We start from the raw sequence: 15806 nt of genomic DNA, 5'->3' as shown, positions 1-15806 counted from the left end.
GGACAGTGACATTCCTGCATTTATCTCACATCCAAAACCAACATAGGCAGCAACACTACAAACTTCCCTGCCAACCTTAATATTCACTGCTCCTCAACATGGCACTGCAGGAATGGAGGAATAGGAACATCTCCAAAAGGAAAAACCAATCTCCATGGTCACTGAGCATGGTACTCCACACATACACATCATCTAGACTGCAGACACTGAACTGCAAAGGTAAGCCCTTTGATTTTTAACTTTTGCGAGTGCGATGTGCATCACAGCAAACATTTATCCCAGCAGGGATCCTCAATGCCTGCAGGCTACCTTGAGTGGTGAAATTGAAGAGTGCAGGTTTCTCTCGCCCGTTTGGTAACTTGACATTTGGGTCCCGTAGTTCATCGAAGAAAGAGTGCGCACAGGCCTCCAGGGGAGTCAGGCGGGCAGTGGGGGTATACTCCAGCAGACGGCTACATAGCGCAATTGCTTCTGGTGGAGTGCGGGGCCGGAAGACCTGCAAAAAGCAAGCAAGGAGAAACAGGTTGTCTGGGTACGTCCCTTCCCTTTGCTGAGCAGCAGTAAGCCAGAGCAATTAAACCTCTCGTTGCCCAACGCGCTGGAACAAACTTGTGTTTGTAGTAATCAACGTCCTCCAGCGAGGATGGGAAAATCCAGTTCCTGGGGTTGAGAAAGGGTTAATTGCCAAGCTTTGCACTCAAGTGAAGGAGCAATGCCAGCAAGAGACTTCATGGGAGCGCACTCAGAGAAACAACTCCAAGAATGAAGGGGGGACTCATTCAAAAGTCATGACAAAAACACACAGGTGCTACCAGCCATGCACATGGGGTGGAGTGAAGGTGGGGAGAAAGGGTTCAAATGAGCAGGATTCACTGAATGCAAAAATTGAATAGGGCCCCACTATTTTTTTTTTTTCTTTTTTTTCTTTTCATTTTTCTTTTTACTTTTTGCTAGTGAATGAAGTCTTACTAACATGGACCTTTGCAGGCAGTAGGTCAGATTGTTGCTATGGAGGCTGCTGTTCAACTTTGGAGAACAACAAGGGAAGCGAGGGTGGGGTGCAGGAAATGTCTAGCTCTAACTTGCAGGTTTCTCCTTCCTTAACCTTATTCTGGCAAGTCATTCCTATAATGGGATAACTCTTGCACATCTGGTATTTCTAAGGCTGAAAGCTGTGTCAAGAAAACCAACTATTCTATTCTAAAAGACTTTTACCCGGGCTGATGACAACACAAAGCTCACAGCAGTTCCTCACTGCAGCTTTGTGTTAAAGCTCTAAGAACAGCTATAAACACACTTAAAAATGCTCCCATCCTCCTCTCTTCTTACATAACAAACAAAATAGAAGGTTATCATGTAGGTGACCTGGATGGCCTCTCACTATGTTGAACTATGAAGTTAGGAAAGGAGGCAAGACACTAGTATGGCTCAACAGGACCTGCTGGTCAAACTGGAAAGCAAGAAGACAATGCACAAACAGTGGAAACAAGGACAAGTACTGTGGGAAAAGTATAAGGAAGCTGTTGGGCCACATGGGGATAGGGTAAGGAAAGCCAAGGCCCAGCCTGAATGAAACTTGGCAAGGGGTGCCAAGAAGAACAAGGAAGGCTTCTATGGGTACCCTAATCAGAAAAGGAAAGTAATGCCCCTGCGGTTGCAAACAAAGACCAGGTTCATATCTGAGGAACCAGAACATTCACAAATCTGTGGGTCCTGATGAGATGCAACCTAGAGTGCTGAGGGAATTGGCTCGTGTAGTCACCAAAGCCACTCTCAGTGGTATTTGAAAAATCATGGCAGTCAGGTGAAGTCCCTGGTGACTGGAAAAAAGGCAACATCATACCCATTTTTAAGAAGGATGACTCAGGGAACTACCAATCTGTTGGTCTCACCTCTGTGCCAGGAAAAGTCAAGGAGTAGATCCTCTTAGAAGCTATGCTAAGAAGCATGGAAGACAAGGAGGTGATACAGGAGAACCAGCATGGCTTTACCAAGGGCAAATCTTGTTCAACCAACCTATCTGTCATCAATGATGGTGTCACTGCATCAGTAGACAAAGGAAGAGCCACTGATGTCATCTATCTGGACTTCAGTAAGAACTTTGATATGGTACCTCACAACATCCTTCTCCCCAGATTGGACAGATATGGATTTCATGAGGGGATTGTTTGATGGACAAAGAACTGGCTGCAAGATTGAACCCAGAGAGTGACTGTCAATGGCTCAATGTCTGGATGGGGATCAATGACAAACAATGTTCCCCAGGGATCAGTGCAGGGACAAACAGCCTCCAACATTGTCATCAGTGACACTGACATGGGGTTGACTGCACCCTCAGTAAGTCTGCAGATGACACCAAGCTGTGGGGTGCAGCTGACATGTCCAAGGGATGGGATGCCATCCAGAGGGATCTAGACAGGCTTGAGCAGTGGGACCAGGAGAATTAAGGTTCAACAAAGCCAAGTGCAAGATCTTGCACCTGCGCCAAGGAAACCTCCACTATCAGTACGAGCTGAGGGGATGAAAGGATGGAGCACAGCCCTGTAAACAAAGGACTTGGGGATACTGGCAGATGGCAGCTGGACACAAACCAGCACTCTGCCCTTGCATCCCTGAACACCAACTGGGCTGCATCAAAAGGAACATGGCCGGCAGGGTGAGGGAGACAATTCTGCCCCTCTGCTCTGTGCTGGAGAGACATCATCTGGAGTACTGTGACCAGATATGGAGTCCTCAGTACAGGAAATACACAGACCTGCTGGAGTGTGTCTAGAGGAGGGACACAAAAATGATCCCTATGAGAATAAACTTAGAGCTGGGGCTGTCCAGCCTGGAGAAGAGAAGGCTCCAAGGTGACCTGGTAGTGGCCTTTAAGTACTTAATGAGGAGCTACAAGAAAGCAGGGGACAGACTCTTTAGCGGGGTCTTTCAAAGGGCAAGGGGAAAGTAAAGAGAGTAGATTTAGGTTGGATGTAAGGAAAAATCTGTTACAGTGAGAGTGGTGAGGCACTGGAAAAGTTTGCACAGAGATGTGGTGGAAGCCCCATCCCTGGAGACATTCAAGGATGGGATGGATCAGGCTCTGAGCACCCTGGTCTAGCTGTGGTGTCCCTGTTCGTTGCAGGGGAGCTGGATCAGATGACTTCTAAAGGTCCCTTCCAACTCTGAGGATTCTATGATTCTATGTTACAGGTGATGCACAGGCTGCAGAAAAGGCAGCGGGCTTGGGGTGAGTGATAAGTTCTAATGCCAGCAGTTTTGATAAAAGCTGAGCTAATCCAAAATGCTCTTGCACCACCACAAGCGAACAAACAACATGCAGCACCTAGAAGAAATAAATTGGTGCATGACATGCTAACTGCCTGCAGTTAGGAACTTGCACAGGCACTCCCTGGGTAGGCTGTAAGCCAAAGAGTGCACTCTGGTGAATGGGAATTGGACACAAGTCCTCCAAGGGTGCTGGAGAGCACTCGTGTGAGTTCCACACACGCTGTGCTAGCTCTTGTGCCTGGGATGCATGCAGTCAAAGTGACTTCTGTTTGTTTCCCTGTGGTAAATAGTGCAAATAAGCATGTCTTGAGGTAAAACCACTGAAGCGAAGTCTTCTGATATTTACTGAGAGGGCTCGCTCCTGTATCTTCTTCACTAGTGTTTTAATAAGCTTGATTTACCACAGCTTGAAACTTCATATTCAGCTGTGTTTTTCCCTCAGGACAGCTCATTCATCAGCCACTACACAGATTTTTAAAAATATATCATTTCGTTTTTCCTTTAGGAAAAGACGACGAGTTTTTATCTGGAGCACATCAGCAGGCAGGGTGAGCAACAGACCTGCTGTCTGTAAGAGGAGTTCTCTCATCTGTCTAACTCTCACGCTCTTCATTTTGGCAGTGAAACCCTCACAAGACTCTTCCTAAACTCATCCTGCCCCTGAATGAGCAGCCAGGCATCCTGGGCCGGCAGTGCCCAAGGGCCACCCTCGCTGTTCCAGAACCAGGGATGGGAAAACCCAAATTACTGTTGAGTCTTCACTCAGCTTCCCCCCCTCACGAAGTAGTGGCTAACATGGAAAAGAGCTGCACATCTAAGCCTATCTCCTCTTCATTACCTTGTGGTAAAAAAACATTTGCCTGTCTGCTGCTTCAGGGATGCTCACTCGACTCAAATACCCCTTTCTAGCATTCCTCTCCTTTTTTCAAGGCTAGGCCTAGTAGTTTGAAAAAATGTTTCAGTACATACCCGTACTCCTGAGGTGAAATGTCCTGTTCCTGACGAGTCCTAAAGATAATGCAGTGAAATAATCCAAACAGGGGGAGTCAATCCAAATGAGAATAAGTTCAGCAAGGAAAAATATATCCAATATTATAAGAAATCCATGGTGTGGGAGACATAGAAAATGTTTATACAATTAGAAACTTTTAACATCAGTCTCCATAGCAGCAAGTCCAACTTCACCATAGTGTATGCCAATAAATTGATTGTGCAATGGTGAGGCATAGTATAGAAACATTATTCTATTCAATTTATGTTCCAATGCCAGTGCATTTACTAAAAAAATAAAATAATAAAAAAAATCGAAATCAAAACTCGAACTAAAAGGGTAATCGAAATTCTCATCACAAAGAATTTTCAGTCTTTGGTCCTGGGTATAGATGTCCACAGACAATGGGTCCGAATTAGTTTGTCTCCAGAAGTGAATCCCACTTGTAAATCTGTCCCAGAGACACAATGCAAACTTGATTTTGGTTGTTTTTGGGTTTTTTTTCTGAAAAAAAGCCAAACCCCTAACGATTTATAATTGGTGCTGAAAAGAAAATAAAAATCTGGGCTCTGTCCTTCCAATTTGGATGCTTTCAATTTGCGTGAGCTATGGGTGCCTCAGGCCGCCGCGGATTATTCTCCATTTTGGATTGACTTCCCCCACCACTGGAGTTTGTTTGCTGATGTGATCTCTTTAGGATTCTTCAGGAACTGGCGATACCACCTCAGGAGTGCGGGTATGGACTGAATTTCCTTTCTACTACGGGTCTTTCCCCCTCATATCGTCGCACCCACTGATTAAGAAATTTGCCCTCAATTTGTTCCCCCCTCTCCTTTGGACTAATACGCTAAAACTAAAAGCGACTCTTCCCCACCCCACCCTGCGTCTTCCAGCTCTTCTGATCCCACAAAGCCCCACCAGGAAGGCTGACAAATTCACCCACTGAGAACTACACTCGTTTGGAGCCGGGGATGGTCACCGCTAGGCAGGGGACAGAGGGCAGGGCTCCCTGCTAGCTGTGAGACCCCCAGCCATGGGGTGCAGCCAAAGCTTCGGGTCTAGGTAGTTCTCAGTGAGGGAATGGAGGTAGCAAATAATCCGCGGATTATTTTTTTAGTCTGCGGACTAAAATTTAGTGCACGGACTAAAATCCGGCCCTTTGGAGCAAAGTCTGTCTCGGTTTAAGGTACATCTGGGTGAAAGCAAAAGAAATAAAGAAATCGTAAAGGAAACAAAAAGGAGAAAAGGAAAAAAAAAAGAAATAAAAAATAAAACCAAACCAAAAGAAGGAAAACAAAACAAAACAAACAAAAGCTAAGTGCACAAAGTAAAGTGTTTGGGCAGACTACCATTTAGTATGCAGACTAAATACGGCCGGGCAAAATGCACAGCAAGTCCACAAACAAAACCAAAAATAAAACACTGACAGGAACTTTTGAAAGCGATCAGATACTACCCCACCGGCGCAGCAATTCATTTTTCTAAAATGAAACAAGACCTTTGGTAAGGCTATTTTGTCCACAGCAGGGACCGAAGGCTCAAGTTTTCATTTTAAAAAATGAACCTGTTTTGGAGATAAACAAATGCAAAAATAAAAGAAAATGAAAGAAAAAGGCTTTACAGTACAATATTCTTCAAGGAAAATTTGCACTTGCATAACTCAAAACCTCTTAAGTTTCTGCGAAGCAATGAATTTCAGGCTGAGACCCAAATAATCACTGGCTCTTTTTGGATGAGTTACAAAATCTCTGCGCGGTCATGTCAAATGGAAATGCTGACTCATCCAAAACCACAGCTTTTGGTGTTTGCGTTTTGTTTGTTTTCCATCAGATTCCAATAGATGAATACCTCACCAAAAAGCTGAGGGACCAGCACAAGTCGGTTCTGTGTTCAGGCATGCTGGTGATGCTCGAATGCCCATGACTGCAGGCTGTGAGGCCAGGCAATCGCCTACTTCCTTCCTGCGTTACGCCGCTATTGGTGTGATCTCTCTGGCAGCTCCCTGTCCATTTTTCAGGAACCACCACCATCTCCTATACTGCACAATGACTGTCAGGCCTAAATGCCCCAGGTGCACTACTGGGCTTTCAGCCCCAAATGATATCCATTTAGAAGAAGCCCTTGTGTGCTAGCAGAGCAAGTCACATACAGTCTCTCTGATTTGAAATGCTTCCTACCAATGTAGTAGAGTTCACACCCTTTCTGAATTTCAATTCTTATTTTTCTATCCACAGACTCTGCAAGGAAAAGGATGGGAAGCGTAGGATGCTCTCTTTCACTGCACTTACATCAGCATTCAGCCCTCAAATGAAACCCCACAAGGCAAGAGTTGAGCATTGTTTCAGCAGAATGCCTGGTCTGACTTTCAGCTCATTGACTTGCCATACACAACATGGAGCTCCGCCGCCTTGGTCTAATTACGCATCTGAGCTTCACAATGTTACAGCAAGGTGCTCTTCCAGCCAGTGCGTATTAAAAGACATTGCTCCTGCCATCACCCGCTGTGTGTTTTGCATGCAGATCGCGAGTCCTTCTAGCGTGCTGTGCTCCTAAGAGAGCAGAGGCTTATTAAAATGACATCTGTTGCTAACGCATCAAGCCGGTGACACTGCAGTTAGAAATTTCCCTGCCAGCTCTGGAGCCCTGTGCGTATTGCCAAGAACCACCCACAGTCCCGCTGCAGGCCGACAGCCCGCGTACATCCCTCTTGGTCCGTAAGCGCATTTTGATGGCACATGCCCTAGGCTGGGGAGGAGGGGATAGAGCCTCTCTCAAAACGTCAGTACTAAGAAACAGGGAAAGTTCCTCCTGTTTGCAAGCCATCAAAGCTGTCAGATGTAGGACACGACCCCTCAAGTCAACTTGTTTGAAATGCAATCACACAGTACCATCAGCACAGCTTCACGACATGAAGGAGTATTTCAGTCACGCAAGTGAAACATAATAAGCTTTATGAGAAACATGATGTTCACAAACACAGAAGGAAAAAGAGGAGATGCATGCAAAGCAGCAACTTCTGGATTGAGCTTCACCCGAACACAAGGCAACACAAAGCTAATGCTGAACTCCTGCTCTGAGGATCAGTCTTGTTCCAAGAGGCTGGGAATTCTGGAAGGGGATTTCTGAAATACACCAGTTTTCTATTTTTGAAGTGCATAGAACATATGTGATGCAAATGAAGATTAAAAGAAGTCCACCCTCTCTGACTGAATCCCTGTTTTTTCTTAAAGCCTCTCAAAAATAGCTAACGCCTTAGTAGTCAAAAATCCCTGTCTGATGGCACTTCCCCAGCCAGAGGAATGATGACAGAAGGGTTAAGTGGCTTACAAATGAGCCGACACAGAAGTGGGAACAGAACCAGAAACCTGTCTGCAGTGCTCCTTCTTGCTGAGACCACACACTTGTTATTGGGCTAATTCCACTGAGGTCCCAGCAAACCCAGCACCGAGAAGCCTTTATTAACCAGCACATGCTTGGCTTCTAGCAAGCTCTACAGGCGAGCAACACAGCCAAGCGGAACAAGCTCCCCTTCTCCTCAGACAGAACTTGAAAAAAATCTGCCTCTGGAAATGATCCCAGCCTCAGCAGGACAGCCACAAGGAACAGCTTCGGCAGACGTGTTGCAATAGGACAGCAGAACAGACACTATGCTGCAGAAGACCTGTTAAACTTAGCACTTGATTGCTGTATTGCACTCATGCAAATCACGTCTTAATATTAAAGAACGCTCACTTATTTGTCATTATGCAGTACTTTCTTTACTGCATACAAATAGGGCTGTGAGGCAGGGCAATTTATCACCTACACAACCTGGCTTCTGTTCTCACGCATTAGATGGAGATAAGAGATTTACACTATCCAAAAATCCTTTGCTCCGACAAAGGAATCTGGAAAACATGAAATTGGCAGAAAAAACTGGCTTTCTCTTCTTTCTTTTAAGCTTGCCTCCTGCAGAGCTGTTTTCACTCTTTGCTTGGGAACTCATTACACATCAAGTATAAAGTAGAACTGTACTCTTCAAAAAGAACTAAGGTTTCACAACAGTCAATCAAACACCTTGAGACCATGCTGGAAAAGACAGTCCTGCCCTTCTCCTGGTCCTGCAAGTCTGCCCCATTCTCTTGTCCCAGTATGTACAGTTGGACCTGAATGAGTAGTCAGGTAAGAAAGCTAATCTAAATCTTGAATAACGTGTTTGGTTTTTTTCCTCCCCCAAAAGGTTTTTGCTACTATATAAACAAGAATGCAAAAGGAAGGCATCAAGAATATGCAGGAGGGAACTGAAAGGCAGACCCCGCTTCATGGCAAACTTGAGCTAAATGTGAAATTACACCTAAGGAAATATCTAACCTCTGTTCTACTTCTGTGCATCTACAAAAGATCAGGCTCCGAACTCGGAAGAGTTTGCCACTTAATTTCAAATGCAAGTTCACCAACAAAGAGTTCTGACAGAAGAATTTCCATTTTCTTTTGTCATCAGTTATAATTAGGAGTGACAAAAGAAGCTATTTATCCTTTTTACCGCTTGGTATTCTTTCTTGAATCTCCAATATGAGCAGTCACTTGGATGTATTACAAGCAAAACAATCTGCCTCAAAGCCAGACAAGAACCAGGAGAGCAGGAGTAGGACAGGATGAGGCTGATCTGGGAGGGTGGAAAAAAAGAGTCATGAGAGAGACCAGACTGCTTATGTCCCAGTCCCATGGTGAGAGGAAGGTGTCAGGACTGCCTGCTGCAAGTACAGCAAAATTCAACAATCAAGGACCAGTGAGCAGAGTGGTAAAACACATACAAAGACTACACACACAGACACACCCAATGCACACAATGCTCAGTCTAAAATGTACGCCCAATACTTCATAGTATTGGCGATATTATAGAAGCACAGAATTGTTTTGGTTTGGAAAGGACCTTTAAGATCATTTAGCTCCAATCTCTCTGCTATAGGCACCTCTGCTATAGTACATCCCCACTGGGCCAGCTTGTTCAAAACTTGCCAGAAATAGGCAGAGAGCAGAGCACCACACCAGGTACGTTCAACAGAAGGCCTCCTCGTAGAATTTCAAATGTAATTTATTTGTAATACAGAGTAAAAGCATTGGAATCCTTTTAATTGTGATCCAAACATACTTTTGCAAACCAGATAAATTTCCCTGAAACGTTTTGAAACAACAGTGAGAAAGCTCCCGTGTCAAAGAGCCTACATGAGGGAGTGACATTTTTTGCCTCTAAACATCCTGATAAATAGCTGCCTGGAAGCTTTTCCACACAAAAAATAACTCTGAGTCCTCCAGTTATAACTAGATCACAAAAATAACAGCCTTCCAAATACAGTATCTTCAGTAATTCTTTAACCCAGATGACAAATGTTTGTGTTACTGAGGTTGAAGCTTTCAAAATTGAAGTCCTGCTGGCAACTACTTACAGCACTCCAGTTACATGCATAACAAAAACTACTTGCCCTTTCCCTTTTCCTATTGATTAGACTGCACTTCTGCAATGATAGTTCAGAAGTACTTTCCTAGTCAATATTTCCAATTCTAAACTACAGAAACTTCAAGAGGACGGACACTTCTGTATTCAGCAGCCTTAATTCTTTGGTGATCTGGTATTATTTACTTATTTCAGCAAAGCTTTTTTTTTTTTTTTTTTTTTTTTTTTTTACTGTTTCTCACAGTATCCTTCCAGAGAAAATGTCCAGCATGTAGCTGGACAACAATGTGAGGCTACGGAAGAACTGTCGCATGGGTCAGGCTCCAATGGATGTGGGGGTCACATCAGGCCGGTGGCCAGTCACTAGTGAGGTCCCACACAGTTCTATTTTAGGAGCAGTTCTCTTCAATGTTTTCCTAAATGACCTAGATGCAGGACTCAAACACATGATACTAAGTTAAGAGGAGCTGTTGACTCCCCAGAGGGTGGGGAGGCTTTACAGAGAGATCTTGGCAAACTGTAGGGCTAAGCAATCATCAGCCACATGAAGTTCAATATCAAGAGCTGGATTCTGCAGCTGGGAAGGGGCAATCTTGAATATGTGTACCGACTAGGGGATGAGATGCTGGAGAGCAGCACTGCTGAAAGGAATCTGAGGCTTTGGGTGCCACAATATAAGAAGGACATCAAACTGGGAGAGAGCTTTCAAAGGAGGGCTACAAAGAAGGGGAAGGTTCTGGATAGTAAAGTGTGTGAGGAGCTACTGAGGTCCCAAGCTGTGCTCAGCACAGAGGAAGGCCTGATGGCGGCTGCAGCTCCTCACAGGGAGCGGAGGGGCAGCGCTGAGCTCTGCTCTGTGTGACAGCAACAGGGCCCGAGGGAACGGCATGGAGCTGTGCCTGGGGAGGGGGAGCTGGGGGCAGGGACAGGGGCTGCACCACAGGGCTATGGGCACTGAACGGGCTGCACAGGGCTTTTCAACAGGGCTGGATAATCCATTTTTACTAATTTAGCACTAGTATAATAAGTGAAGTACATAAATGAAGCATCAGGTCACTCAACTGCAGCAAACTGGTTTAAATGCTACTGTGCACCCAACTGATGCCACAAAGAATGCGTGGAATGAGTTCAGAATAAGAAGCCGTAGGGCGCAACAGAACCGTGCCCTTATGCAGAATGTAATGCTATCTCCTGGCAAGCTCCTCTCAATTCCTTCACATTAACTTGGTTTCACCTACATCTATTTAGAATGATGAAACGTATCCATAACACCCTCACTGAAGAAATTCAGATGCAACCATATAATTCTGTGCTAGAAGGCTGTTGGTCTTGTTCTTGTGACTTGACTTCTACCATGGTGCAATTTGAAAGGGAAGAGACCAACTCCCAGGGACTTAATTTGCCCTATTTTTGTTCCCAGATAACGTAAGACACTAAAAAGCATCACTGGACTTACAGACCTCTCATACTACTATAAATCACTTAACCAATCCACAGAAACTAGGATGTGGAAACACAAACCAGGAATTATTGGGGAAAATGAGAATTGAAGTGGTGCACAAAATGTTGAAGAATCTATCGTATAAACAGCATATCTGGCTTGGCATATACCTGCTAGATATAAGACCAGCTATTAGAAAGACCCTTTATTAGCTCTAGCTAGTTTACCCACGGTTTCTATCACCACACTGCATCTGGTCTTAAAGAGTCTGACCCGGACATGTGCTCAGCTAGGAGTAAGATCCTTTCATACATAAATAATATAGCAGAAGAAAACCTGAACCATTAAGGTATGATGACAACATTCTGCAACTATGTCAGATACTTCTCAAGAAAATATTAACTGTCAGGCATCAGAGCTTAAAACTTGATATTTAACTTAAATCACAAGCTTGAGGGCAATTAAATGACCAGCTGTTACCACTTTTCAAGTAAAAAAATCTACCATTCCTCCACACATGGAGGACAGTTTAACTGTGAAGCCATGAACTTACTCTAATGCTAGCGGTTTTCACTATGACCCTGGTTATATTATTGCCAGTATTTACTGCAGTAGTACTTCCTTCTAAAAACTAGGTAGCAAAACAGTCTTAAGTAACTCCAGGAAAGAAAAAAACCCAAAATGCTACACAGCACACCTACCAGACTACAAATACAACAATATTTTTTGAAAGAACCAGATAAGAAAATGACTGTCAACTTTCACTGTCAGATTATGTAACAGCATTATGGAAGTGTCACACGCATCAATGGAACACTTTCTCATTTCTAAGTGACTTTTACACACATCTGAAGTTATAGAATGACAGGATTTAGATCCATTGCAATCCACTACAAACACAGACACCACTGTTTTTGTTTTTTTAGAAAACACTGTAGGCAGCCTCAAAAGAAGACTATATATAATACAATACACTGCTTCAGTATCTCCTTTATCCTTACCTATATTAAGAGCTATTGGGTCTCCAGCACAGTTAAAGGCACCTAGTTTAGACTGAAAGCTACAAAGACAGTAACACTTAACTCCCTGAATTTCTTAGTTTCAGCCCATATGTTGTTATTATCTGATCATATAGACTTACCTTAGTCCATGGATGTGCCTTAATCTGAGGGAATTTAAATTCAGTATAGTTTGGATTCATTTCTCTAATTTGCTCCCTTGTAGGCGTTCCCAGAACCTAAAAAGGACAAAAAAAAAGCCATTGTTTACATATGCTTTACATTCATGTGGATCTGGAAGAGCCCAGTATAACCTATTACACAGCAAGAAAACTTAACTGAAGTCAATCTATATAATCAGTAAGTGAATATAGAGAACAAAACAACAAAACTTCCAGTTTCAATTGGAAGGGATCTTCCCTCCTGAGGCCATCTGGTCCAAATCCACTGTTCAAGCAGTGTTAGATACTGGGAAGGCTGCCCAGGACTGCATTTTGCTGGGTTTTGGGTATCTCCACAGATGGAGACTCCACAACCTATGCTCAGATCCCTCGCTTCTTGTTGTCTAAGAAAACACCACTGAGAAGAGCCCGTATAAATGCACATGGCTAAAATCCCTTTGTCTGCTCCAGGCTGAGCAGTCTCAGCTCTCACAACTTCTCTTCATATGGCAGATGCTTCAGTCTCTCAATCATCTCTGTCATTCCTGACCCAGCTTCAGTAGTCTCTTGGTGGCAGAGCTCATGCTCCAAGCCAAGCGTCAAAGATTAAATTACTTTCCAAACATTTTCACAAAATCCAAGAATCCTTCTCAAACTTCATGGTATTTCAATGGGGAATAAAGTCTGCTGTAATTTTCATGCTATACAACAGTACTGCTGATTGTAGCATCCTTAATCAGCTATAGCACAGGCAAGCATTTTAAGTCATGACCAACAGCCCTCTGACAAGCTTACAACCACCCTGCTCCTGCCATACATACTGCTGTGATGTTATGCACTATCTCCATGAGGAAATAACCTAAAATGTGATGATATTAGCTAGTAAGGCAGAGTGCAAAAGAAGTATTTCATCATGAATTCTACCTGTGAACATTTCTGTTCTGTTACAGGAGTGGAAATGGCACAAACACACTCTGGAGAGTCAGGCAAAGGGGACAAAAACAAGTGTCACTTCAACAAAGAAACCCCAGCAGTTACTATGGAGGGAGGCTGCTACCTCTTTGAGATTTAAAATATGGCAGAATATCTACCATAAAGCAATGCTTTAAATTAAAAGTATTTCAATTTCAATGCAGGTCAAAAACCATTTGCAAAAACTTGGAAGTTCCCTGGATTATTTAACTTCCTGTCAAACTATGGATAACTTGTATTGCTGTCCCACCATTTCTCACAGCTCACTGCATTTTAAGGCCTCCACCGCAAAGAGAGAGCTTGTTTAAAGGCAAGTTTGCCTTCCTTCACCTCCTCCCCCACTCAGAAAAAAACCAACCATCTTTAATAGCTTTCCTAAGAGGAGGCAAGGACTAAGTTTTTCATATCTCTCAAATTCAGGAATCTGGCTCAGTTCCCAAGGCTGCACAGAATGAGAATCTGCACAGTGCCTGTATCTTTACCTAAATAATGCTCATAGGATGGGAGAGATTTCAGATCAGATAGGCATTGATAGAAGAGGATCCATGGACAACACCCAGCCACGCATTTCAGAAAACCCACTGACCTAACTACAAATGATGTGAGAGAGCAACTCCTGAGCTGAAGCTTTGGTGACAAGGATAGTGAAGCATTTAATCAACAACGCCTAAGATGTCAAGAATGCTTCGAAAAGAAAGTTTTGAGGAAGGATAATACTAGATGAAGGAAGGGTAAGCCGCACCTTTTGGTTATATAGCCTCAGACACATAAACTGACCCATACAGAAGGATGTGTGTCGTACATTAGTCACTCACTGCATTTACTTTCTTCTCTAGATTGCAGAGCCATGCCACTGGTGTCTATATGCTTTCACTTTGTACTGCGAGTAGGCAGATTAAGGCCAAAAAAAAAGAGGAAGAAAGTACACAGGAAGAAAAACGGTTGCTTTTAAGACTGTCATATTCAAATCACAATCCAGGGGGGAAAAAAAAGTAGGATGAATGACGTGATAAGCTATAAAAATGTTCCGGTACTTGCAATGCCTGGAAGAGGTCCTGTAGCAAGGGATGGGAATAACCCCAACCTACCCTCCAGGGCACTCTGCCGCACCATTGTAAAACCATGACTTAGTGACTTATGCAGAGTTTTAGGTACATGAGCAATACCTTTGAGTAACCTTGTTGAGTAGCAGCAATCACTTATGCTATCACAAAAGCTGGGCAAACATTTTCTCTTTTAAAAAGAGAAGTCATTCATATGACTGCTATTTCTGGTGGAATGCAAAGGAGAAGAATAAATTACTTTGCACATTTTTGGCAGAATTATACTGTGAAACAACCGTTTTTGCTATACCAACTCTGAAAACACTACGGAGCAGATGTTCCTTGCTGACAGGTTTCACAGAACACTGAGGCTGGCATGGACTTCTGGAGGTCAAATGGTCCAAGCCTCTGCTCAAGCAGGTTAGCAAGAGCTCAAAACCATATCCAGGCAGCTTCTGAAATCTCCTAGGATTCCACAATCTCTCCAGGAAACAGCCTCCAATACTTAATCACCTTCATAATAAAAACTGTTTTCTTGTGTTTGGATTTGAGTTTAATGTGTTCCGGTCTGTGTCCATTGCCTCTTGCTCTGGCACTGGAGACCCAAAAAGAACCCGGCTGTGTCTTCTCTGTATCTTCCTTGCAGGTATCTCTATACGTGGATGAGCTTCCCCAAACATTGCGGAAGTTACATGGCTTTTAAGAAATACTGTGTCAGGAATGAACACAAAACATTTGAATGGAAGGGGCCTACAAGAAAAGGTCTTGCAAGGGAAGACAACATCAGGCTAGAGATAATTGCCTTTGTTCTTCATCCCCAGAAGCCAATGTTGTCTCTTGAATAAAAACACATCAACTATCTAAGAAGAGTAACCATGGAATATGTTTGTTCATAAAACAGATGCTACCTGAATTCTCTCAGGACAGAAACTGAATGTGGGAGATTTTCCAATGATTTTCTGGAAAGTTTTTCCCTGACGTTCACCTGCAACAGATGAAGCTCTCCAGATTCACAAATAGCATGAAGATCTTCATTTACTTGCAACTAATTTTCACACAAGGATCTATACTCCAGAACTGAAGACAGCTGCTGTCCACACCTGGCTTCACTGTGCAGAACTGTACAGGGCTACAAGACCAGAAGCATGCTGTTTCAACATAGGAGGAAGTGGAAACTGCAAGGCTTGCATAAACCTCAGTAGAATAAAGGCCCTTTCTGACAGCCCTTGTTACTTACTGCTGGTTATTTGCTAAAATATCAAAATCAGCTAAAAGCAGAGTTCAGAAACTCTGGCTGGGGAGGATCGAAGTGAACTTGAGAGAGAAGAAGGTTGTTATTTAGTGCAGTCTTCTAGAAACCACGCAGTGGTATAGTACCCTCCCCATGAAAACCATGCTATCTCAGGAAGAAACATGTACCAGGTGTGTATAGTTTACCAGATGGCGTAATTATTACCTTTACAAACACGTCTGCAAGTTGCTAGAGATGTGCCAAC

General features: G+C 43.6%; 1 protein-coding gene across 7 annotated transcripts in view; it reads right to left on the bottom strand.

The window, feature by feature from the left end:
• Positions 1-15806, bottom strand: part of GSK3B (glycogen synthase kinase 3 beta) — a 121033-nt gene that overhangs the window by 14559 nt on the left and 90668 nt on the right. For 5 of the 7 annotated variants that reach the window (XM_015874814.3, XM_085524764.1, XM_085524770.1 and 2 more), the window contains 3 exons: positions 12278-12373; positions 4240-4278; positions 310-496 (listed from right to left, as the gene is read on the bottom strand). In XM_015874814.3, coding sequence (XP_015730300.1) covers positions 310-496; positions 4240-4278; positions 12278-12373 — 322 coding nt within the window. Of the gene's footprint in view, positions 1-309; positions 497-4239; positions 4279-5688; positions 5826-12277; positions 12374-15806 lie in introns of those variants that run through there. The other 2 variants (XR_014937560.1, XM_015874838.3) reach the window with 2 other exon arrangements.

This window comes from Coturnix japonica, chromosome 1, assembly GCF_054131305.1.
Source record: "Coturnix japonica strain WE chromosome 1, WE-NBRP24, whole genome shotgun sequence".
NCBI lineage: Eukaryota > Metazoa > Chordata > Aves > Galliformes > Phasianidae > Coturnix > Coturnix japonica.
Note: the sequence above shows the minus strand (reverse complement) of the source record. Positions and strands in the feature narration are given on the sequence as shown.